General features: G+C 35.6%; 1 protein-coding gene and 1 pseudogene across 1 annotated transcript in view; one reads left to right on the forward strand and one right to left on the reverse strand.

The window, feature by feature from the left end:
• DNAH14 (dynein axonemal heavy chain 14) overlaps positions 1-26,520 on the reverse strand; it is a 340,072-nt gene that overhangs the window by 279,146 nt on the left and 34,406 nt on the right. Inside the window, 6 exon segments of the mRNA XM_020982026.2 lie at positions 10,061-10,408; positions 11,007-11,170; positions 16,915-17,012; positions 17,108-17,159; positions 18,655-18,952; positions 24,951-25,032. Of these exon segments, the coding sequence (XP_020837685.1) occupies positions 10,061-10,408; positions 11,007-11,170; positions 16,915-17,012; positions 17,108-17,159; positions 18,655-18,952; positions 24,951-25,032 (1,042 nt within the window).
• On the forward strand, positions 20,553-20,840 carry LOC110205406 (H/ACA ribonucleoprotein complex subunit 3 pseudogene; annotated as a pseudogene).

A 26,520-nucleotide genomic window follows, 5' to 3' on the forward strand; every position in this document is an offset into this window, starting at 1 on the left:
TCTCTGTCTTACAGAGACTGTTTTTTTTGATAGCATACCATATCTTCAGTCATCTTTTAAGGATTGGCATGACTTTACCACTTAAAGAGTGAAGGAGGAAAAGGACTTCCACTTAGCCAATCCATAAATATTTATTCAGTACCTACTACTACGAGCCAGGCACTATGCTCAGGACTGGAGACACAAAGAGAGGTGAAGGACAGTCCCTGCTCTCAAGGACCTCCCACTCTAATGACTGCCTAAACGGATGTAAACCACTGTGATCCAACATACATACTCCAACAAAAACCTTCAATTCACACCACGCTGAGCAACATCCAATAAATCCAATAAGAAGCTAGAGTCAGTCAGTGATTTCTTCCATCCCAGCAATACACAAAAAGTCAGCCAGTTAGGGAAGGAGGCCACCAGCAAAGCACAACAAGACTTTAATCAAATGCGGGACAGAGACACATACAGCTTACCAGGTTATGGTCTAAAGGCAGCGATGGCAGAAGATTCCCTACAAAGGACCCAGGGAGGTCAAAATGCCCCAGGTTAGAGACAGAAATTCTTAGGGGTGACAGTGTCTCTAGAGTGCTACAGTTCTGAGACCTAGAAAACCTATGAACTCTGTCTTGAGAAGCCACAAAGGGCTCCGAAGATTCAGCACTGGGACCCTTAGAGATCAAAGGTAGAGCCAGAGGGTCTAGTCCTAGAAGGCGGGCGTCAGTGCAAAATCCAGGGCATCCAGGGTGAAACCAAGCAGGACCAACCACTATATCTAAAAGCACAGCAAAGGTGGAGACTTGCATTGTTGTTGTTCAGTCATTTCAGTTGTGTCCAACTCTTCGTGACTCCATTTGGGGTTTTCTTGGCAAAGAGACTGGAGCGGTTTGCCACTTTCTTCTCCAGCTCATTTTACAGATGAGGAAACTGAGGCAAACAGCGTTAAGTGACTTGTCTAGGGTCGCACAGATAATAAGTGCCTAGGGCCAGATTTGAACTCAGGTCTTTCTACTGCAGGCCTGGTGCTCTATCCACTGTGCCACCTAACTGCCCAAGGGTACAGACCAGCTCTGGCACAAAGCTTCACTTCAGGAAGTAAATATGGAGAGAAAATACAGAACAAAATTAAAAAATTATTGCAGATCTAGAGAGCTCCCAAAGAAAAAGCAAGAAACAACTGTAATCAGACACTCAAAGGAAAAAAAAAGTATGTTTTGGACAAAGGTTATAAGAACACGTACAAAAAATATATCAAGAGATACAAAAATGAAATAAAAGCTCTGGAAGTGAGAATCAAAAAAATAGTTGCAAATAAAAAGTGGTAAACCTTACCCCAAAAATGGACTCACTATAAAGTAGAATAGAAGAAAGAGAAATCAATCATTTTAAGAGAGAACAAGAAATATTATGACACAAAAGACTGAAAAAATAGAAAAAAGTGTAAGCTATCTGGTATCAAAAACAACTGATGTGGAATATAGGTCAAGGAGATATAATTTAAGAATCATTTGATTCTCTGAAAACTATGATAACTTTAAAAAAATTGGATATTATATTCTAAGAAATTGTCGATTAAAACTGCTTACGCCTATTAGAACCAGTGGTTAAAGTGAAGATAGAAAGAATCCACTGATCAACTCCTAAAACTCCAAAAGGAAAATGTCAGGGCCAAAATCTAGAGTTCCCACACAAAAGAAAAGAAAACACTATAAGCCCTCAGAAAGTAGTATTTCAAGTGCCAAGGATAATAGAAGGGTTAGACTTGTGTAAGACCTAGCAGCTTCTACTACAAACAATCTGAGAATACAATATTCTGGGAAGATGGCAGAGTAGGTCAGAAAATTCCAAGCTCTCCAGATCTTCCCCCACAAAAGAGATAAAATAGTGCTTCAGGGCAACCACAGAATGGGAAAAATAAATAAGAGGAGAGGCAGAACAGGGGTCCTCCTAGGACAATCTGAGATCTGAAGAAAAATCTCAGGAGAGGTTTGGTCCCTGTGAAGAGCAAACACCTCAGGCTAGGTCCCGTTAAATAAGTGGCAAGCCCTGAGATTAGCTGGTTTGAGAAGCTCTCCGGACCCTAGCCACAGGCACTTTTACCGCCGGGACAGTTAGGGGAATTGGGCATCTGAGCCGGGAAAGATCAAGGGAACGTCTGCTGACCAGGAATGGCAGACCAACTGTGTTGTGGATACACCGCTCAGAGCAAGAAGGAGCCAGCTTATGCCCAGCAAGTGCAGAGGCAGTGGAGCAGGGATGCTGCTGGCCGTAGGCACTTACAGGAGGCTGAAAGTCTCGGTTTCAGTTCCAGGCAAGAAGGGGCAACTGAAGGAGGATCTGAGGCCAGAGGCACCATCCCCCATACCCCAGGACTACAGGTGATTGCAGAAACTAAGCTACTACCAAAAAAAAAAAATAATGCACACAGGCAAAGGAGAAAGAATCCAACTATAGAGAGCAACTATGTGAATACAGAAGACTGGGGATCATCTTCAGAGGAGGATAATGAAGCAAAGAAATACTTTTCTACCCCAAAGAGGAACATCAAATGGTCACCTGCCCCCCCAAAATTTATAGAACTTTAAAAAGATTTTTAAAATCAAATGAAAGAGACTGAGGAAAAATGAAAGGGAAAAAAAAGGACAATCCAAGAAAAGCAAGATTATGAAAAGAAAGTCAACCAATTAGAAAAGGAGATCTAGAATCTTAAGGAAGAAAATGACTCTTTGAAAATCGTAATTAGGCAAGGGGAAGCCAGTGAAGTTAAAAGAGATCAAGAAATAATAAAATGATATAAATAATGAAAAAATAGAAGTGAATGTGAAACACCTCATAAGTAAAACAACTGATCTGGAGAACAGATCAAGAAGAGAAAACAATAAAAATCAGACTACCTGAAAGCCATGATAAAAAAAAAGAATCTTGATACAATAATACAAGAAATAATTAAAGAAAATTGTCCTGAAGCATTACACTAAGAGGGGAAAATAGAAATAGAAAAAAACTCACCAATTATCACCTGAAAGAGATCTTACAAGGAAAACCCACAGGAATATATAGTCAAATTCTCAATCCCCCAGCTCAAGGATAAAATATTATGAGCAACAAGAAAAGAGCAATTTAAATATGGTGGTGCCTCACTTAGAATCACACAAGACCTAGTTGTGACATTAACAGATCACAGGCCTTAGAACACTATTTATTGGAAAGCAAAAGAACTGAGGTTCTGGCTGAAAAAATATCAATCCCAGCAAAGCTAAGCATAATCCTGAATGAAAAAAAAAAGGCTATTTAATGAATTGTTAGACTTTTAAGACTCTGTTTAAAAAAAACAACAACAAAAAACCCTGAACTTGACAGAAGATTTGACATACAAGAGCCAAGAGAAATATAAGGCACATACCAAACACTGATTACAATAAGGACAGACTGTTTATATTTTATGTATGTAAAATGTAAAACGTATGTCTAAGGTTGTTATTAGTAATTGGATAGTTCATAAGAAAGATTGGGGTACACCTGAGTATGATATGACTTTTAAAAAGTAAAACCATTTAGGAACAGCTAAAAAGAATAATTATCTCATACAAATGAGGTGCTAGAGGAAGAACTGACACAGAGGAATTAGACGGGGAGGAGGGTTGTTAGTTCTGGAAATCTACTTTCATTGGGAATGGGTTCAAGAAGGAACAATACATATGTATCTAGAAGAGTATAAAAGTCTTCTAAATTCAGAAAGAAATAAAATGTTAAGGGGATAGGGAGAGGGGAGAGGATAAGGGAACGATCTATAGCGGAGAGAGTGAGGGAATAGGTAAAAGGGGAATATAGAAGGGTGTTTAGATTAATGGGAATGGGAGGATGAGGGAGAGATCCTTGGTGGGGGTTGGGGTGTAGATTAAGTAAGAGGAAGGCCAGGTAGTGGTTGGAAGTAAAGTAGAGGAGTCAGGAGAGATAAGAAATAAGAGATACACACAAACATAAAAACAAATATCAGGAGTAGAATTTGTTAGAGAAAGTATATGTTTACATATGTATATGTGTATGTATATATTTATATCTATATAGAAACATATCCATGCCTAATTATAGACTTTGGGTAGGGGAGGAAGGGGGAAAAAAAAAGAACAAAATCAAAAGTGCACAGAAGAGAACAAAAAAAAAACTTACAAGGAAGCAAAGAGAAGATGGCAGCTCTCAACACAACGCATAGTATTTACTACATAGGCTTTCTTGAAATGGAAATTTATTGCTGTATATTTTGAATCCTCTCTTACATTCTGGTGTGCACATGACATTTTTTCTTACCTTGTATTTAAGTTTTAATATTTAAATTTATAATGTTTCTTTTTCTTTTATTTTGTATTTAAGTTTTAGTATTTAAGTCTAAAATTAAAAAGATTTAAAAAAAAGAATAAAATATTCCAAAGAGCAAGAGAGAGAAGTTTGTAACCAAAACCAACATCCTTCAAAGCTGAGTATGATTTTATTGGAGAAAAAGACTTTTAATGGATTAGAGTAATTTTAATCATTTTTGATTTGAAGTCTAGAGCTGAGTAGGAACTACAAACACAAACATCTGAAGAAATCTAGGACGCTAAATTTATTCAATCAACTAGAAGGGGCTAGATGACAATGTAGAGCTAACATAGGATGGAGAAGAAATAAGTTTCCCTTTGATTTAAATAAGAAAAGCAGAGAGGGTGGGATTGATTCTGTTCTGAAGTTTTTCAGAGGGAAAAGAAAAAGGAGGCAAATAGGAGGAATGTTATGGAGGAAGAAAGTACGGAACTTGATATTTCTTATAAATGGATATGAGAGGAGAGAGAGAGAGAGAGAGAGAGAGAGAGAGAGAGAGAGAGAGAGAGAGAGTATGTGTATGTGTGTTCTTCAGTATATAGATAAACTTGCTATTTCTTATAATTTCATATGAGAGAAGAATAAACACATTTATGTTTTATGTGGATTTCTTATTATTTCTTATAACTGGGTGTGAGAGAAGGGCATATGTGTGTGTATGCATGCTTGAGTATATATATAAACTTGTTATTTCTTATAATTGGATATAAGAGTAGAAGGGCATATATATGTGTGTATGTATGTGTACATATATGCTTGAGTATATAGATACACTTGCTGTTTCTTATAACTGGATGTGAGAGAAGAGTATACATTTGCATGTGTGTGTGTATATGTGTATTGTACATATATATGCTTGAGTATATAAACTTTCTACTTCTTATAGAGAGGAGACATGTGTATGTATGTATGTATGTATGTATGTATGTATTTATGTGCATACACAAATAGAAAAGCATAGGAGAGCTTGTATCCAATGAACTTTATAATAATTGTAGCCACAATTAGTATTTTAAGACTCACAGAGTTTGTTGAAGAGATTTATCAGTCAACAGGGAAACAAGGGAGGACAGAAATGGGAGCAGGTTAAGACAGGACAATACTGGGAAGGGAGGAGCTGGAAGCAACACAAGCTTCCTTGTCCTGAAGGCGCAATTAAAAGGGAAAAAATGCAAAACAAAGAACCAGAATTTAAGGGGATTCTTTACATTGTCTCTTAGACAATAAAAAGCATGGTATATTAATGTAATGGAATATCCTTGGGCCGTAAGAACTGACAAAAGAGAATTTCAGAGAATCCTGGGGTAGTATGACGTGATGAAGAATGAAGGGAACCAAGCCAGAAGAGCGGTTCATACAAGAACAGCCACACTGCGTGGAAAAAGAACTCTGAAAGACTTTAAAACTCTGACCAATTCACTGGTGAGCAATGTTAGCTGGCTGACATTGGACATATGATACTCACACTCTTTTGACAGAAAGGTGATGGATTCGAAACACAAAATGTTACAGGAATTTATAATTTCCTTTATTTCTCCTGCAACTTTTGGTTAATATTAACCTGACTTGACCAAAACCTGTCAGGTTTGTTTTGGACGTAACAAGTTTGAGATGCTTCTATGCAAAGTCAGCCTGGGCGACTTCATGTTTAAACCATGCTTAACCTTTGATTACATGTGCAGCCAGCCTGCAAGAGATAGTGGTCTGGAAATTTCCTTGCGCATTTGTAGTTGGACATGGGGAAAACTGAGATGGCATAAAATCCATTTCCTCATACCTATGCCAATCAGTATTTTTACCCTTATATGGAAATTATTTACTCCTGCCTATAAAAGCTGTTCACAGTTTAAAAATCAGTGCAGGTCACTCCCCGATTCTTGCTGCCTTGGTGTGCTAATAAACTACCTTTATCTTATTTCCTTAGTCTGCTTCACTGACCAGGGCAAGGCCTGAACCAGGATTTTTTTTTCTTAACACCTATGGGTCATCCAGTCTAAAATGTCCAAAGGCAATTGGTGATGTGGGGACTGGAGTTCAAAAGAGAGATTAGAGCTGCATATAGAGATATGGGAGTTATATGTCCAGAGATAACTGAACCCAAGGTAGCAGATAAAGTAATCAAACGAGATGGTGTACAGAAAAAGAAAGGGTGAGAGAGAGAGAGAGAGAGAGAGAGAGAGAGAGAGAGAGAGAGAGAGGTATTAAGGAGTCGTCAGATTGGAGAATTAGGAGAGAATAGTGTTACAGAAACCCAGAGAGGAGATAATATTCAGAAGGATATATAAAGATATATAAAGACATTTTTTGTCTTTCTGCACCTTGAATTTATCACCTGTCTGTCAGGAGGTGGGTATTATCCTTCATCACTGATTTTCTGGAATTAAGGTTGGTCACTGCAATGATCAGAGTTCTTCAAAGTCTTTCAAGGTTGTTAGTCTTTATGATTTTGTTGTTAATGTATAAATTGCTTTCCTGATTTAGTTCATGTCACTCTGCATAAGTTTATACAAGTCTTCCTACACTGTTTTTAAACCATCTCTTTGGTCATCACTTCTTATTATTCCATTATATCCATTTGACATAATTTGTTCAGTCCTTCCCCAATTGATAGGCACCCCCTTAATCTAGAATTCTTTGCCAGTACAAAAAAAAAAGCTGCCACAAATACTTTTTCACATTTAAGACCTTTTTCTCTTTAACTTCTTCAGGGAATAGGCCTGAAAGTGTTTTGACTTTAGTTTCAAATTGTTTTCTAGAATGTGTGCACCAATTTAGTTAAACTAACATGGCGTTAATGGACCTGTTTTCCCTCAGTCTCTCTAACTCCCTCTTTTTTGGGTCATGTCAATCAAATTTCTTTGAGGTAGAACCTCAGAGTTAATTTAATTTTTTGTTCCTCTAATTATTAGTCATTTGCAGCATTTTTCATGTAACTACTAATTACTTGGATTTTTTCCTTAGAAAACTTACTGCTCATATCCTTTGACCACTTATCAATTGGGGAATGGCTCTTGTTCTTATAAATTTGTAACCAGTTCCTTATATATTTTGGAAATAAGGCTGTCTTGAAAGAAACATACTTAAAAGATTTTTTTACCCAGTTACCTATTTACATTCTAATCTAAATTACATTGAATTTGTGTAAACATTTTAAGATTTTATGTCATTAAAATTATCCACTTTAATCTTCTGTGACCCTCATTTGGTTATGAACTCTTCCCCTATCCATTGATCAGAAAGGTAATTTATTCCATGCTCCTCTAATTTGTTTATCTTGTCAGTTTTTATGACTAAGTCATATGAATGTGGAGCTTTTCATGATAGACAGTGAGATTTTGGTCTATACCTAGTTTCTGGCAGGCTGCTTGCTAGTTTCTTACAGCAGTTTTTGTCAAACAGTAAACACTTATCCTTGTAAACTGGGGTCTCTGGGTTTATCAAAAAATAAGGTTATTATGTTCATTTGCTTCTGTTTTCAAACAGTTTATATAATATTAGAGTGAATTGTTCTTTGAATATTTGATAGAATTTCTTGTAAATCCATCTGGTCCAGATTTTGTGAGTTGTGTGTGTTTATAGTTTGTTCAATTTATTTTTCAGAGATTATATCATTTAAATCACCTCTTCCTTATTCTGTTAAGGTAGGAATTTTATATTTTTGTAAATGTTTATCCATTTTGTTTGTTTTATTATATAATTAGGCAAAATAATTTTTTATTGTATTTTTTAATTTGTATTGAAATCTTTTAAAAATTTTGATACTAGAATTTGGTTTTCCTATTCCTTTTTAAAAAATCAAATTAGGTAATGGTTTATCAATTTTGTTGTTTTTAAAGCACTGCATTTCATTAAGTTGATAACTTTTTGTTTTATTCGCAATTTTGTTAAGCTTATCTTTGACTTTCAGATGTTTCTATTTCGATGCTTATTTGGAGTTTTAAAATTTGGGTTTTTAAATTTTTCTTTTTAGTCATATACCTAATTTATTCATTTGTTCTTTATTGCTTTTGTTGATGAAAATCTTTAGAAATAGAAAATTTCCCATAAGGACTGCTTTATTGCATCCCACAATTTTTGGTATGCTGTTTCAGTGTTATCATCACATTAAACAAAATCATGTTTTGCTTCTATAGTTTATTTTCTGACCTACTAATTACTTAGGATTGAGTTATTTAATCTCCAATTAACTTTTAATTTTTTCTTCAGTAGCCTATTATACTGTGGTCAGTAAAAGATATGTTTAATATGTCTAGTTTTCTACATTTGTTTGTAAGGATTTTATGCTCTAACACATCATTATTTTTTGAACAGGTGTCATATAAAGCTGAGAAATATATATACACACATACCTTCCTATTCTCATTCAATAACCACCACATGTCCATAATTTAACTTTTCTAAAATTCTATTCTATTCTAAATTTATTTTTTTGGTTGGATTTGTCTAGGTATGAAAATGCGTATGTTGAAGATCTTCATTATTATAGATTTATTGCCAATTTCTTCCAGTAACCCATTAACTTTTCCTTTAAAAATTTAGATGCTATCATATTTGTTGCATATATATTAAGTATTTATATTAATTCTTTACCTATAGTATAGTTCAGCGTAATATATCTTCCCTGTTTGTCTCTTCAAATAAAGTTTCTCTCTTTTTTTTTCCACTGCTGCCTTATCTGAGAGATCATGATTGCTATTCATGCCCTTTCAATTTCAGCAGAAGCATGATAGATAAGATTTTTGTTATAACTCTGCATGAATCATTATGTTTCAGGTGTGTTTCTTACAAAGAAGAATTCATTCTGCTATTGTGTTCCATTTTAAGGGTAAGCTCATCCCATTAACAATTATGAATGCCAATTGTCTATTTTCCTCCATCCTATAATCATAATTTTCCTTTCTTTGCTTTCTTCTCCTTCTTTATAAAGAAGAGGGTGGTGAGAGAGAAGGAATGAGCTTACTTAGCACTAGTGCTCTATGCCTAATATAATATTTTACTGCTCCCATGCCCCTCTTCTTTTTCTGTTGTCCAACACTCAATCACCCACTCTACCTCCCTCTCTTCCTTCCTTCCTTCCATCCTTCCTTCCTAATGACTCTTTGGAATTGATCTTCCAAGGTTAGAGTTTTTGCTTTGCCTTTGCTCAGTGCTAATCTCTCCCTGAATATATTCTATCATTATTTCTTCTCTCCTCCTCCTATTCCTTCTCTTTTCTTATGTTTAGTGCAATGTATTTCACCCAAATTTGTGTGTATTCTATCATCCACTGACCAAGTCAGATGAAAATGAGGTTCGAGTGTTGCCCCCCATTCTTTCCTCATTTGCATAGTCTTCTATGTTTGCAACCTAGTGATGGGGTTATTCTATTATACAGAGAACTACATGATTACAAGTTGGAAGTTGTTCTCAGTATCTTGGAGAATATCCTACATACACTGAATTAGATTTTCTAGGAAGTAGCTATGAGCCAAGAGACAGAAAATCTTTAAAGGACACCAGGGCCTTAACTGTCATGATGACTCCTGGCATAAAGTTTACATTGCCTAAAGTATGACCACACAGTCAGGTACAAGTTTTCTCTGAGGAGCACTGGAATTAGCAAAAGCTTAAGTCTAAAAGACAGTTGTCACTATAGGGAAACATTTTCTAGACATGCTAATCACCATGCATATCCTATAACCCTATTGGTAAAGAACATTAGCAAACTACTTACTGCAAAGAGGCTTGTATTCTTTTCTTGAATCATGGACTCCAACAGTGTATGGCTCATTTTAATGACATTTTCAATATAGGGTAAGCAGCTTGACTGATATTCAAGACTTACAACCTTGATAATATTAATGCGTTTTTCAACAGCCATATAAACAACATCTCTAAAATAGTCTGTGTATACATCCAAGATATCTTTAAAATCACTTGAGGTTAATTGTTCTTGTAGTCTTGATATTTTGTATGCCATTTTCTTTGCTTGTTCTACCATGGTACAAAATCGAAGAAATTGGTGGCTATAACATTCAACTCGTGCCGTTGAATTACCAACAATGGTCAGAAGGTTCACAATCTGTAAATAAATTATTAACAGTTAGTTAGGAATTACAATGGACACTAAGAAACCTCATTTTTAATACTTTCTATTAAATTTAAATTATTTACTCACTTTGAAAAGTTAATTTCATTAAGCTAAATTCAGGACTAAATTTTATTAGGCTAAAGATCAGTTCTAAATGCCCAAACTGCTGTAGAAAACAAAGATAGGAGTCTGTGAAATATTCAGACTGACATTTCTTCTTTACATCACTCTTTCCAGAATGGCAGAATTAAAAATGGTGATGATGATGATGATGATGATGATGATGATGATGATGATGATAAAGACAGCTAACATTTGCATAGCACTTACTATGTGCCTGACACTGCTTTGCAAATATTATCTCAGTTCATCCTCACAACAACTCTAGGAGGTAGGTGTTTTTATTTCCATTTTGCAGTTGGGGAAACTGAGGCAAACAGAGGTTAAGTGATTTGCCAAGGATCACACACCTAGTAAGTGTCTGAGGCCAAATTTGAACTCAGGTCTTCCTGACTCTGGACTTGGTACTAGATTTGGATAATCACTTTACAAATTCAGATCTTATTTTGAGCTTTGTTACTAAACTCACGTTGCTTTGGTAGGCAGGATCCATTTCAAACAGGACAGAGTAATCTGGCCATCTTGTCAGTATTTTCTGTCTCTCCAATTCTTGTTCACTAGGTATTTGCATAGTCATAGGATCAAAGAAAAAGATAAACAGGCGCTGATCTTGACTGAAAGGAATAAAGTGAGCTAAAAAACACAATTTAAAAAATTAGTATTTTAGCAGTCCCATCTATAACAACTCTTAAATCCTACTCATAGCACTTATAGCTATTAAGAAATAGGGCTGGTAAAATAAGAGATGATATGATATTGATGGAGGGTCTTCAATGTTAAGTGGATTTGCATTTAATAGGGGGAAAAAAGGATTGCAGGAGTGACACACTGAAAATCGTGTTCAGGGAAAAGTTCTGGAATAACTTGGTACAGGATGTACCAAGATAAGAAGAGTGAGGCAGGAGAAAAGAAGACCAGTTACTGGGTTATTGTAGTAGGGGTGTGGGTGTGAGGTGATCAGAGTTTAAACAAGGGCAGTAACTTTGAAAACAGGAAGTAAAGATCTGTGTTAGTATAGAAATGTTAGAAAAAATTTTTGAATCTTTGTTAGAGATGAAGAAAAAGGGAGAGAAAAGGAGCAGTTTTAATCCTCTGCAACTCAGAGGATAGCAAAGGTAATGTTAGTGATAAACACATTGTTTTCTGTTTTAGAAATGATTAATTAATCTGTTTTACAATGTTTAGCTTCCTCCCTTGTAAATATTTTTTAAAAATCCCAGTGGCTCCTCATTTTCGGTTGTTTTTTCCCCAAGGCTCTACTTTGTGCTCTCTGGCCTTCTCACCGTTGGAATCCTTGGATTCCAAGAAAGTTTATCTGTTCGTGTAGTATCAACTACGCCCTTTCTAGATGTTATTTCTGACCCTGACTTTTCCTTAATTGTTTTTTTATCGCCATGGGCTTTTATTTCTAGCCAACATCTGTTTATATGTCAAAATACACAGCTCACCAAATTCTCTCTCTTCTGAGTTTCACAGGTTTTAAACATTAATTTTCAGGTACTGCTTGAGCCTATAGGAAGCAATAGATATGAAACTGGGAAAAAGTCAGGGTTGGAAACATCTGCAAAGACAGTTGTTTAAGCCACATGAGCAGATGATTTCCCTTAGAAACTTAAGAGTTTCTAATAATTCTAGAGCAGAGGTGTTAGCCTATGGGTTGTGCTGGGTTGCTTGCAGCCCACAGCACTCCTGAGTGCTACCCAAACCAGATTAAAATATAATCAGAAAATATTTAACAAAATAAAAATATGATAAAAAACACAGGTAATATTAACATGTGGTTTTCTAAGCCAATATGTGGCTCACAGGTTTTCTAATGTATAGTTCAGTGGCCTGCATTCCTGAGCTTGACACCATTGCTCTAGAGTAAAAGAAAGTCAAAGTCTGAATTTAAAAAAAAGGAGTCAGTATGGGGTGAGTGTTCACAAGGGAAGAAATCAATGTGGTGAAATGGAGACAGAAAAAAGTCAGAAAATAAAAGAGAGAAGAAAAGAAAGAACAGTGATACATATTTCATTGCGGGGTTTATTTGTAATAATTAATAAAATTCTAAGTCTGGTGACTTCTGTGAAACTCCCAAGTACCATTAGAAGAGAATTATCTTAGCAAAGTGTTGAAAGGCTGATCGCTAGGATGCTAGAACATTGTGCTTTACTTTTTCCATTTTCTGTCCTAATTTATTCAAATCTCTTTTGACAACTCTTTATTCATATACATGTTTTATAATATTTTTTATAAAATCAAAGTTCTTTTCCTATTTTTTTAAGGCATCAAAATGTTCATCTATGAGAGGTAATAGCAACCATCTTCTAGCAATTGATTTAATTATTTCTTTGTACAAATATAATTTTTCTGCCCTTTTCATACTACGTTGTTACATATGAAAAGGACAGTAGTTTACTATAATAAGAAAAATGAACACCCATGAAAATAACTACAACTTTTTGTGCCAACACTGGTTAGCATAAAAAGGCAGGAAAAAAACTTGATAAACAATTTGAAAAACTCCCAGAAGTCCAATCTAACATTACACTAATACTGGAGCTCATAGATTGGACAACAATAGGTCCCTGTCCAAGCACCATTTCATGGTTATTTTTTGAGCCCTCTTGTGCAGAGTGAATATAAATAGTAACCATATCTTTTGTGGCCAGCAGCCCTGAGGGTCTTCTCCACCCCCAGTTTGATTTCTTTTTTTTATTAAAGGGACCACCCCTTGACTCACTTCTTAAAGAGGCCTATTCACTGAATGGGTGTTGCCTCACTCAAAGTGAGAACCTGAAAAGACCTTAGTTTAAAAGGGCCGGGATCTTCCATTGCACCCTGAGCCTTCTCCAGGTGTCCTGATGAATATTTGGCCACTGGACCCAGATGGCTCTGGAGGAGACAGTGAGGCTGATGATCTTGCACAGCCCTCCCTCATTCAAATCAAAGTCAACTGCAAGTCATGTCATCACCTCCCTGATGTCATGGTCCTCTTCAAGAATGAAGGACAAACGCAACATTAATACACAAGGATATTAATGGGAAAAAAAATGAGAAGATAGAGAAAAATATGTTGGGAGATAGGGTTCAAGATTAAAAAATTAAAGTGGCCAAAGGTCAGGTAAATGTCACAGACTATGCAGAATACCCATGTTTAATATTTCATGAATACCTGCTTCAAAAAACGTTCAAGGGACTAGATATAAGGTGGAATGCATGTCACATATATAGACAAAAATATGGCTACTGACAGGTAGAAAATGCCTGTTTACAAATGTAGGAATCATGTAATAATAATGTTGATAGTAATAATAATAGCGAGCATTTATATAGTGCCTACTATGTGCTACATACTGTACTAGGTGCTTTATAAATACTATCTCATTTGGTCATCACAACCATCGCAGGAGGTTGTTATCCCGATTTTATAGTTGAGGAAACTGAGGCAAACAGAGGTTAAGTGACTTGCCCATGGTCACACAGCCAATAAATATCTGAGGCCATCAGTCTTCCTGACTTTAGGCTTTGCATTCTATCCATGAAGCCACCTAGCTGCCATTTCCAAGTCAGCTTCCTGTATAAGATTAAACCCAACACCAAACATGAAAAGATTCAGATAAGGAAAAAAACTTGTTAAACAACAACATGATCTAACAAATGAGCTCTTGATGGAGACACATGAGCCATCACTATTCCCTATAGAACTTTATCAACACATCAGGGAGCGTTTACAGTAGTTCAGCAAGAGATGACAGGCAAGTATCTGAATGAGGGTGACTATGTGACTGGGGAGAAGGGGAAGGGTGTGAGACACGCCATGGAAATGTGCTCAGTAAGACTTTACTACTGACTGGCTATATGGGGATAGAGGAGCAGAAGGGTCAAGGATGTATCTGAAGTTACAAACCTGGATAACCAGAAAGATGGCGGGCTCATCAATAGAAACGGGACATTTGCAGGAGGAACAGATTTAGGGAGAAAGATCATGAGTTCTGGTTTGGACATAATGAGTTTAGGATTCAGGATATCCAAGAGAAGCAACTGATGATGTAAGACTAGGATTTAGGAGAGAAATTTGGATCATTGCTGCCCAGATCTTTATTTCCAGATCCAGTCACTCTCCTGAGAGCCATTATTATCTCACATTATTAACTGCCTATTTAACATTTGAAAATGCTTGTGGGATAGGTATCTCAAAATTCATTTTTCTTCCAAAACTCACTGCTTTCTGAACTTTTGGCATCACTATCCTTGCAGCCAGCCAGGTTTCTGCCTCCACAACTTCTTTCATATATAGTTGAGTCCTTGTTTCTCCACCAACACAGCCACCATTCTATTCTAAGACCACACATCTCCTCCCATCTGGATTCTTGTAATAGCTTCCTAGTTGATCTCCCAGCTTCTCCTCTCTCCCATCTCCAATCCATCCTCCAAACAGCTGACGAGCGATATTTATGAAGTCCAGATCTGACCATGTCGCCCTCCTTCTCTATGAGCTCCACTGGTTCCTGATTATTTCCAGGATCAGATACAGTCTTCTGTTTGGCATTTACAGCCCTTCACAACCTGATGACAATCTTCCTTCCCAGACTTTTTATATATTGCTCCTCTTCAAGCTTTCTACAATCCAGTCAAATTAGGATTCCTACTATTCCTCATACATAACATTCCCATCTCCTTTCACCATGCTTTTGAATAGGTTGGCCCCCATGCTTAGAATGCAATCCTTCACCTCTCTGTTTCAAGACTCAATTCAAGCATTATCTTCTACATGAAGCTATTTCTGATCCCCCAACTGCTGGTTCCCTCTCTCCCTAATCTTACATTTATTTGCATTTATTCTCTATGGTACTTGTCTCCTTAGTTAAAACAAAAGCTTATAAAAAATAGGAATTGTATTACTTTGTAATTGTTTTCCTGGTATAATGTAAGGCAGCTAGCAGTAGATAGAGCACTGGGCCTGGAGTCAGGAACCTGAGTTGAAATCCGACTTCAGACACTAACTGCATGACCCTGGGCAAATCACTTACCCTGTGTTTGCCTTAATTCACTGGAGAAGGAAAAGGCAAATCACTTCACTATCTTTGCCAAGAAAACCTAACGGACAGTATGATCCATGGGGTCGTGAAGAGCTGGACACAACTAAAAGGCTGAACAACAACAAAAACAATAGTACAATGCTAAGTACTAATAGTTTCTTACAGAATACTTGCTTATTGATTGATGAGTAGGCAGGATACAGGCATATGGGAAGAGAAAGGTAAAAAATGTAGACAATATGTTATTAGTATATGAAGTTGGAAGATTAGAGGGAGAGGATGGGCCAGGCAGAAGGACACAAACCCTTGGGCAGTTATGGAGCATGCTAAAGTTTTAGAGGAAATGCTTTGCCACCACAATTCTGCTATCTTGTAGTGCTGATGGGATTTGCAGTTTTCTAAGGCCACTTGGTGGTGAAGAACTACCTGGTGAAGTTAAATATTCTCACAGAGCAGTACAGTGAAAGAACCCCAAAACTATGCTACATAGTAGAGCCAAAAGAACCTTGAACTGGGCTTCTAAACACTTAAGTTCTTCCAGCGCAAACTATGAACTTGGACAAGTTGTTTTATTTCTCTTGGTCTCAGTTTTTGTAAAACCAGTGGGTTGGGCCCAATAAAAACAACTCATTTTTATAACTTATGCTTTAAGGTCTGCAGAGTGTTTTCCTCACATCAACCTTCTAAGAAGGGCAGTGAAAGGATTGTCATTCTCATTTTAGAGATAAGGAAAAGAAGTCACACAGCTAGTCAATGCCTGAGGCAGAATTTGAACTCTGATCTCCTTATCCAAGGTAGTCACATTCTCTATGAGGATTCTGAATATATATTAGTTTTTAGAAGGCTACAATATGCAGTGACCTTGTACCCTTATGACTTTTCTTATTTTCCTTCATAATCTCCATGACTGTCTTTATTTATAGATTGTTATTCAAAGGAAATTGGGTAGATTTTAGCTTAGGCCAGTCAGTCAACAAGCATTTAACAAATACTTACTATGTACCAGGCACTATGCTAAGTGCTAGGGATTCAAAAACAGACTCTCTCAAGAGAGAAGGCAGGAGTAATGAGTTAAAAAGTCTCAAGAATGAACTCTGTGATAACTAGGCTGTCTGATTAATTAATGAATTAATGAAGCCTCACCAGTGCTTCATAGGCCAGAAAACAAGAAATTGTAGCATGCTCTCCAAAATCCCATACACTCATTGCTTATATTTCTGATCATCTGCTGTACACTATTTCTTAGCTTTTTCCTTTACGCATCATTATGGAAGGAGCAAACAGAACCATTTTGAGACCACACCACCAAATATACATATTGCTCTAAATGGATCATTTAAAATATAAACGTACTTAGAGATTTTTCAAAATTATTTATCACTTCCTGAATTTTCTTGGAAAATTCCAATCTGTTGGGAGTTAGGAAGAGATTTGCATGGAATTCAGGAACGCTATAAAAGAAAATAATAGAAATTTTAGAGCAATGCAGTAAATGACATGAAACTTTTTTTTTTTGCTTGGAATCACACAATTTTCTGACACTTACTCTATATACTTCATTATGTAGCTGTCTTCTTGGTCCACTGAAGATTTTTCTTCTATTTTATTAGTAAAAAGAAAGAGTAAAAACTAAGTGAAGGCTGGATCAGCAAAATGAAAGGTTGGTAAACATGGATAGAGAATAAAATTAATTACTATTAGCAAAAAAGGATACTCAGCTCATAAATGAAACAAATAAATTTTACTATGAATCTATTTATGATCATTTTGAAGATGCATTTTAAGCCAATTTACCAAATGCATGCAACTTATACACAAGCTATGTAAAACAGAAAATACTTTCTTTTTTCTTTTTAATATTTTCTAGCTATTATTTCATAGAATCATAAGATCACACATCTAGATCCAGAAGGGATTTTAGAAGTTATCTAGTCTGATGCTTTCATTTCATAGATAAGCAAAATGAAACCTAGGGAGGAGGAGAAGGAGGAGAGGAGAAATAGCAGCATTATCTAACTTCTTACTTGAATTGGAAGGGTCTCAGAGGGCTACTGCTATGCTCAGATAACATGGTAATAAAAAACATTCTCCTTAAATCTAGTTCACTACTTCCCACAAATACATATAGCATCCATGGGAGATTAAAAGACTTATACCAAGTCACAGAGGTTATAGGTGACTGGGGGGGGCAGTGGGGTGAATTTGAACCCAAATTGTCTCACTACTAGGCCAGTGACTTTTCCACTGTACCATTCAGTAAGACTGTTTAAGGTTTTTCATCTGTAATGGCCTTATTCATCTTTTTTAATATTTCCAAAGATAAGTGGTTTTATTGGTGTGAATATACCTTCCGTCAATGTAGCTACAAGCCCTTTGCATCTTAGTAAATGGACTTTGCCAGTTATCATTGGTTGAGCCTTGCTCCTGAAGAATAGCTGATTAAAAACCTAGGATAACAGGAACATATGTTTAGAGGCCATCAAGTCCAATTCCTTCATTTTAAAGATGGGGAAAATGAGACAGAATAAAGTTAAGAGATTTGTCTAGGTTCACATAGCTGTAAGTGTCTTGAGATAGAATTTGAATCCAAGTATTTCCAACACCAAGTCTAGAGCCCTATCTATTATGCCATGATGCCTATCTTCCCCCTTATTGATAAAAAAGTGGAGGGCTATGAATGCAGAATATAATACATATTGTCAGATCTGGTCACTTGGTCAAATTGTTTTTTCTTAATTGTCTTTCCTTACCAGGGAAGATTAAATGGAGGAGATGAGTATATTAAGAAATGATAATGAGGGGCAGCTAGGTGGTGCAGTGGATAGAGCACTGGCCCTGGATTCAGGAGGACCTGAGTTTAAATCTGGCCTCAGGCACATAACGCTTACTAGCTGTGTGACCCTGGGCAAGTCACTTAACCCCATTGCCTAACCAAAAAAAAAAAAAAAAAGAAAGAAAGAAATGATAGGACCTATGACTGAATTGTTTCCAGTTTGGTGGTACCTGCAAAGCTGGTAGAGAATTTTAAGAACTTTGGATTGCCTCCATGCTGTGAGGTATCAGAAGGCAAAATAAAGTGCCCATTTTTCTTACCAGAAAGTTTTTCTTCAGTGTTAGATCGTAATTTATGTTTTCTTCTGGGAATTCTGGAAAATAGTACATCTAATGTTTTGGTGGAAACATCGAATGGATTATTTAATTTCATTTCATCCAAAGGCTCTGAAAGTTTGCGTTGAAAACCGTCATGCTCAAATAAGGAATCTGGAACACTGTCAAATGAATCATCCCCCATATAAAAAGTTTTTCGAGGAATTTTCAAATGTATATGTACTTCAAATACTGCCTCATTTTGCCTACTTGATTCTTTTTTCAAACTGAGATTCTTGGACATCTAATTCAAGAGGCATGATAAGATGTCAGCGATATCTTATAATTTACATTTAAAATCTTTCAAAACTCAAATGAGAAAATGAAAAACAGCATAAGACCAAATTCCAGCCATTGAATAACACATTCTGCCCTCATACTACCATATACTTTAACATTCATATATGAATACAAACAAATAGAAGAATTACTTCCAATTCATTCATACTGAATAAACTAAGAAAATAGTTCAAATTCCATTGTGATGAACTGCATTTTATTGTGCCAATTCCATCTTTATATTAGAATCATGCAGCAGTAGGCAACCTGGGGCTTCAAGGTCACATGTGGCTCTCTAGGTCCTCAAGTGCAGCCCTTTGACTGAGTCTGAACTTCACAGAATAAATCTCCTTAATAAAATGGTTTGTTTTGTAAAACTTGGACTCAGTCAAAAGGCTGCACCCAAGAATCTGGAAGGCCACATGTGGCCTGGAGGCAGGAGGTTCCCCACCCCTGGTATAGAATATCTAGCCAAAGGATCACATTTTTCAAGTAAATCCTAAACTAACCAAACTTCAAATAATTTTCATAGCAGTCATAGATTACTACTTAAATATGTACAATACTTTAACATGGTGCTAAATAAAATGAAAAAGAAATACTAAGTTGACACTTTGATTAAAATTTCAATTCCCAAAGTACAAGATGGTAAAGAGTCATGCCTAGATTCCAAGTTATTTGAAAAATATATGGAGATTTTGTGGAATGAAAGCTAAATTGGTTTGCCTCGTATATCAACCAAAAAAGTTACTGTAATCTTAAGCTGCATTAAAAGAGAAAGAGTGAAGAATTTCAGTAAAAATGTAATGTAAAAGATCATAGAAGAGCTGAACTCTTCCATATATACTCTAGCAAATATTTTTAAAAACCAAGATAATGATCAAGAAATCCAAAGAGCTCCAGAACTGCACAAAAAGATAGCCAGAAGCTTATACGCAATGAAAAAATGAGTCCTACTAGGGAAGCCAGCAGGGGCACAAGAGGACAGAAATCTGTGGAGGTTTCCTTGACCAGAGAGAATTCAAGGCTATCTAAAGCCTGAAGCACTTTTTTGGGAAGGGAGGGGGGAACAGATTTTTGTCCATTAAAAAAAAATTTAACTTATAAATAATCATTGTATTTCTTGAAAATTATGACCAAATAAAAAACCCAAATAACATATTTTAAGAAACTACACATGAAAACTGCTCAGATCTATAAGAACCAAAAAGCAAAGCAGAAAAAAAAATGTACCACTTACTTCATATAAGAAACCTCAAAATAAGAACTCCCAGGAATATTCTAGAGAAAAATCCAGAGCTTTCAGGTAAAAGAAAAAAATACTACAATCAATCATAAAGAAAGAGTTCAAATATGAAGAAACTTCAATCAGAATTACATAAGTTTTGGTAGCAACAACCCTAAAGAAAAGAAAATCTTGGAATGCAATATTCCAAAAGATAAATGATAAAGATATACAGTGAAGAACAACATATTCTGGGGCTTCTGAGGGTGTCTGTTGTTGGAGTCTCCCAGGCTCCAATTCTTTCCATGGTATATCCAGATTGTGAAGTGAATTGGCCACGATGTTTCTGCAGTATTACTTTAAGGAGCAAGGGGACCGGTTCCGTACCCTAAGGAAAACAAACCCTGCAGGACAACAGACCTCTTCAGTTCACCCAGTCAGGTTCTTCCCAGATGACAAGTATTCAAGACACCGTATCTCTACCAAGAAGAGATTCAAGGTTCTTATGACCCAACAAGCACGATTAGTCCTCTGAATTACCAACCATGAAGCAATGGCAGCCACCAAGGACTCTGGCCCAAGAACCTTTTCCTACATCTAGACCACCTCATTCAGGAAGAGCTCATATCTTTGACTCTTTTAACCCATTCTCACAACTTTCCATTACTCCTTTTATACACTTGCTTCTTAGAATCTAGCTCAATTTGTCTATGTAGCTCTCTGTACTTAGGAGCAATCCACCTAAAATGAAAAGCCTAAAGTTGACACATCTTTTTAATCAATGTTGTAGGCTACTAAAGCTGAAATAATTTGAAAAAAAAAAAGAACCACATATTCTTCAATACTGGTCATAATAATGTAGACAAAAAAGTGAGTTTGTAATAGAATAGAGGACTTTCAAACATCTGTGATAAAAAAGATGAGTAAAACCTTCAAAATTAAAACAGCCAGGAGGACATGAGAAATGTAAATATATATGAGCAACTGGAGATATTTAAATGGTGATTAAATGCTTACATCCACATATGGAGAGAAGAGACAAGAATGCCCTCAAGGATTTACATAAGGAATTGCCTAAGATGAACACAGGGCCTGGGGGTGTTTTCTTTTCTCCTTCTATTTTGACGATCTTAAAAGAGAAAAGAAAAAAGGGAATAACTATGGAAAATTTGAGGAAGAAGACAGAATTTACTCTTTCTCATTATTGGCTGTTTAATTGTTTTTCTTTGTCAGAGAGAAGGTTTCATCCTGGGAGGAGGGGTTTAAAATAACCGAGGTATAAACAAAAGACCTCAATAAACCACATTTTGAACAAAACAGAATGGGAGAGTTATAATAGATAAAAGGTCAACAGATATGAACAAAGTTCTCAAAAGAAAAATTATAAACTATAAACAGCTATGTGAAAGACTGCTCCAAATCACTAAGATAAGAATGCAAAATAAAATAACTATGAGGTTTCACCTTATATACAGAAAACTGGTAAGAAAATAAAAAGACAAAACAATCAGTTAGAGGGGCTACAGAAAATTATGCACTATAATATTATTAGCGTACCTGTGATTTAATCCAACCATTCTAGAAAGCAATTTGGAATTATACCAAAAGAAAAAAAAGATTAAAATGTCCAGACTCATTGATGCAGAAATCCTACTACTTGCAATATGCTGTAAGGTCACTAAAGACTGAATGGTCTCATATATACCAAATTACTCATAGCAACACTTTTTATGGTAGCAAAGAAGTGGAAACAAAATGAGGTCTCCCTGACAGGGGAACAGCTAAACACACTGTAACAGAAAAATGTAATTAAATATTATTGATTCATCAGAAATGAGGAATATGAGGGATTTAGAGTGGCATGGGAAGACTTTCTTGGCATGGGCCAGAAAAACAATGTATACATGCATTTATACATATATGTGTGCATATTCATATGCATATATACATATAAATACACACACAGAGACACTAAAATAATTAAAAGAAAATTAAAACAAAACGTAGCTCAATGGATGGGAATTTAATTAACCATAAAAAAAGAGATGAAAAAATGGACCACTGCCTCTTCACTGGAGAGATGAGGGGTTATGGGAAAGGAAGATTTTATACACTGTTGGACACAGTTACTATGTTTGTTGGTTTTTCTTAATAATTTTTATTTCTTACAAGAGAAGACTCAGAATTCCAGAAATGATTGTGATATAAAAACAAAAGCTGGGGCAGCTAGGTGGCACAGTGGATAGAGCACCGGCCCTGAAGACAGAAGGATCTGAGTTCAAATCCGGCCTCAGCCCAAACATTTGACACTTACTAGCTGTGTGATCTTGACAAGTCACTTAACCCTGATTGCCTCATTAAAAAAAAATGTTAACAAAACTTTTTTTAAGGATTGGAAAAATAAATAAAAATAGGGGGTTCAACTAAATTATTTCGATACCCAATTCCGATTCTACAACTAAATAAATTGTATGAATCCATGAGATGAGCTCTGCATTACACAGTAGGGCTTTAGGGAAAAAAGCCTAGCATTTGATTGATAGATGTATAATTCCATTACAACAATATTTCTATTCAGCATAAAATATTTCTAGGACCAAATTATTTGCTAATACAGACAATTCCTTTGACTTTTTTAACATCCTTTTTATAATACGTAATTTTAGGGGACATATGACTTCATCTGTGAGCTATGTAAATGTGCTATGATGAGCTGCATTATAAGATTTGACTATATTTATTGCTATGAGTTCCTTTATACAATGATTGCATTCCCAAAAAAGTGTACAAATCAATTGTTCAAAATCCATTAAAAGACCTTGTTATTTACAAGAAAATTGTGTACAATCCCCCATTTTCCTCATTTATATATTTTATAAGTGTGAAAATAATATGTCCTTTGCTTTCGAACACAACACTACTGACCAGGAATTGTCAAAAAACAATGGTACATGATAATATGTACATTAAAAATAAAAGCTGTGATTGTTGAGACATAATTTGAAGATGGAATTATAGATGTTTCAAGCTATTGTAATGCTCTACCACAGTCAGAAAATTCTCACTTAGAAATCTACTACTTCTCCCCAAATAAATATGGATTTTGGCTAAGGTTTCTTGATTATTTTCCATGGAAAAGTAGATATCTTTGTCAGGTAATATACTGAATAGCTAGTATGGGCTATATTACTCTTTTGTGAGACCATAATAAAAATTATATAATATATATATGTATGTGTTGTGTGTGTGTGTATATAGATAGATAGATAGATAGATATCTATCTATCTATATATCTATATATCTATATTATATATATATATATATAGATAGATATCTCATTGTGTAATAGTAATAACACTGGATAACGCTGGGTTCTTAAAGGTTTTGCCAGCGGAACACGAACAAAAGACCACCATGAACATTATTATAGTATATGTACCATCTATGGTGAGGATAAAAAGGTAGGGAAGTTCTATGAAGAAACGGATAAGATCCTCCAAATCAAATGAACACATTCTTGGATACTAGGTGATATTAATGCAAAGGATGGAGTAGTCAAAGATCTCAAGAAACATAATGGAAAATATGGATCAACATGGTAGGTTGAGAGGAAGAAAGGACCTAAGGATATCTATCTAGTCATTCCCTTTCCCCTAGAATTTTATAGATGAGAAAACTGAAGTCCAAAGAAGTTAAGTAATTTGCCCAGGGTCATAAAGAAAGTAAGCAGCCACTATGTACTTTAAATATGGGTCCTCTAGCTCCAAATCCATTGCTTTAGAAAAATCAAAGATGTTGACGAGAAATAATGGAACAGATAATTAGGAGCATGACAAGTGTTAGGAAAGGAAACCAATAGGCTGTGTCCAATTTGGAGACAGAAAAGACAAATGGTCAATAAACAGCACCCACAAATAAACAGGAAGAGGAGAGTGAGGTAGGAAATTACAAAACTCTTTTAATGATCCCCCAATATCTCCCTGAAACAAAGGCCTATCTTCTTAATATCAATAATTTACTAGGATTCTTATATGGAGAGGAGACATGCCACCCAATCTCTGAAAAATTTGATGAGTTTTCACACAGAGGGTAACGGAGAGTCAAATGGAGGTATAAACAGTCTGCAACATAAAATAAATAAGAAACTCTGGAGATCAGGATGGGAAATAAAGGAAGTAAGTCATCAGGAAAATATAAGATTAAGAAAACATAGCCAGGTGCTCCAAATGGTAGGAGCAAGCTGTCAGGGGAAAGCAAAGTAGGCCTCAAGCATGCCACCCTCTAGCAAACTTATGGAGGAAAATGGAAAAATGATGAAGAGGATGGGTAGTTATGAATAGATTGTGATTTGCATCATTGCCAGAAATATGCAAATTTATGAGAACACAGATCTATTCCAGTACTGTATTTAGGTTTGACTCTGCTGTGGAGAAAGCTGAGTAGGTAAGTCCAAAAGCATCAGCAATGATTCTTTGGGCAAGATTATGGTTTTCTAAGAACTTTTACCCAGCAGAAAGAGGAAAGAATTGCTAGACTCCAAGGATTGATTGAAGGTACTTCTCAAAGTGTCAACTACATAAGCTTCAAGATCTCACCAGAGCATTAAAATTTAGTATTGGGAAAATTAGTGTAGCCAACCACATTATAGGTTCAAAGTCAACTTGTGTAATCAGATGCTCAACCTCTATGCTATTATGGAATACGCAGCATAAGTGGTAATAAGCAATAAAATGTTACATGAAAGTAATTTGTATGAAAAAATGGACAAGTGTCATTAATCAGCAGCAGCACTGTGGTTTTACAATGAGACATAAAATGCCTGTAGGAAAAGAAAGAAAAATCCCAGATACAAGTCTCCACAAATAGCAAGAGGAAATTTCTTGGTCAGACTCCAGCATAAAATCATACAACAGTTTTAGAGCTCAGAGGGACCACAGAAGCCATGGAGTCTAATCTCCTCATTTTGTAAATGAGGAAACTAAGACCTATTGGGCAAATGACTTGATTAGGGGTCATACAACTAATATGTGTGTGAAGAAGCATCCTGAGTCAAGTCTTCCTGACTCCAGGTTCAACACTCTCTCATCCATCTCTACATCTTCTGTTGGTATAGTTTCCTTTCTCATTCTCAGCTGCATTTTCACAAAACAAGGGATATTTTCCAAGACTTTTACATTTATTACTAAAATCACATCTCTATCACTTATTAAACAATTAGCTCTGAACCCTCACCCCATTGAGAAACCTCCCTCCCCCACCCCATAAATGCTTGCTCATCTCTCTATATCAGATCCTCTAATTTCCTGACTTAAATAAATACCAGAAATATGGGTTATGCTATTTATTAACAACGTTACAAATGATAAGAGACATATAATTATTCATAATTCAACTTTGAGAAAGATCAAAGCTGAAATTACATCATTATAGCTACGAACTTCTCAATTCTGGAAATAGTCCTACCACTGGCTAAGAAGAGCAGCCAAAGTTTCTCAAAAACTCTCTTTGTAATATTTCTTTGCAAAGTTAAAACAGTTCTCTCAGAAAGGAAGTTTTTCATCCTCTTTTTCACTGTAGTCAGTCTCTCTTGTAGCATGGCAGGTAAATCTCCAGAATGACCATCAAAACTGTTGGGCTGTCAATATCCTATCACCTTTTAAAGATTCAATAACAGTCTACATAGTCTCTGTGGAGAAGCTATTATAGTGGTATATAAAAATGTTGTTGGGGTCTTGTTATGTAAAAATATTTTATGGAACATGAACATATTATCCACTAATGTTGGTTAGTTTCCTAGAGTGATCTACATTCATTTGTTAATCCCCTCTTTTGCTCACACTGTGTTGTTGGCTGACCATTCCAAATTACCAGCCAGAGTTTTTATGAATATCTCCCTTGTCTTTATCTTCTGAAAATCATTGCTAAATAAAGTACATGCCTCAACCACACAAACTATAACTTTTCAATATGAAGGTGAAAAAACAAAATTTTTAAACCTTGCCTCTCCTTCTTTATCATATATATATTTCAACAAATTAATTTTTATATTTCTCAGAGGTCATTTTACCTTTGTAATATCATCTAGTGAAACTTTGATATTAGTTAATGAATCACAATTTTCTTTCTCATCATCTGAAACTTCTGGCACTTTAAACAATTATGGTGTCCTTCATTGCCCTAGATTAACAAATAACAAAAACTGGAGACAACTTTCAATTTTCAATTACATATTAAAAAGTTTTTAAACTTCTATGACAAATAGAAACATTAAATTTGCTAACAATAGAATGTTTACAAATTTTAAATT

The sequence above is a fragment of the Phascolarctos cinereus genome, unplaced genomic scaffold (assembly GCF_003287225.1).
Source record: "Phascolarctos cinereus isolate Bilbo 61053 unplaced genomic scaffold, phaCin_HiC Scaffold_5;HRSCAF=322, whole genome shotgun sequence".
Taxonomy (NCBI): Eukaryota; Metazoa; Chordata; class Mammalia; order Diprotodontia; family Phascolarctidae; genus Phascolarctos; species Phascolarctos cinereus.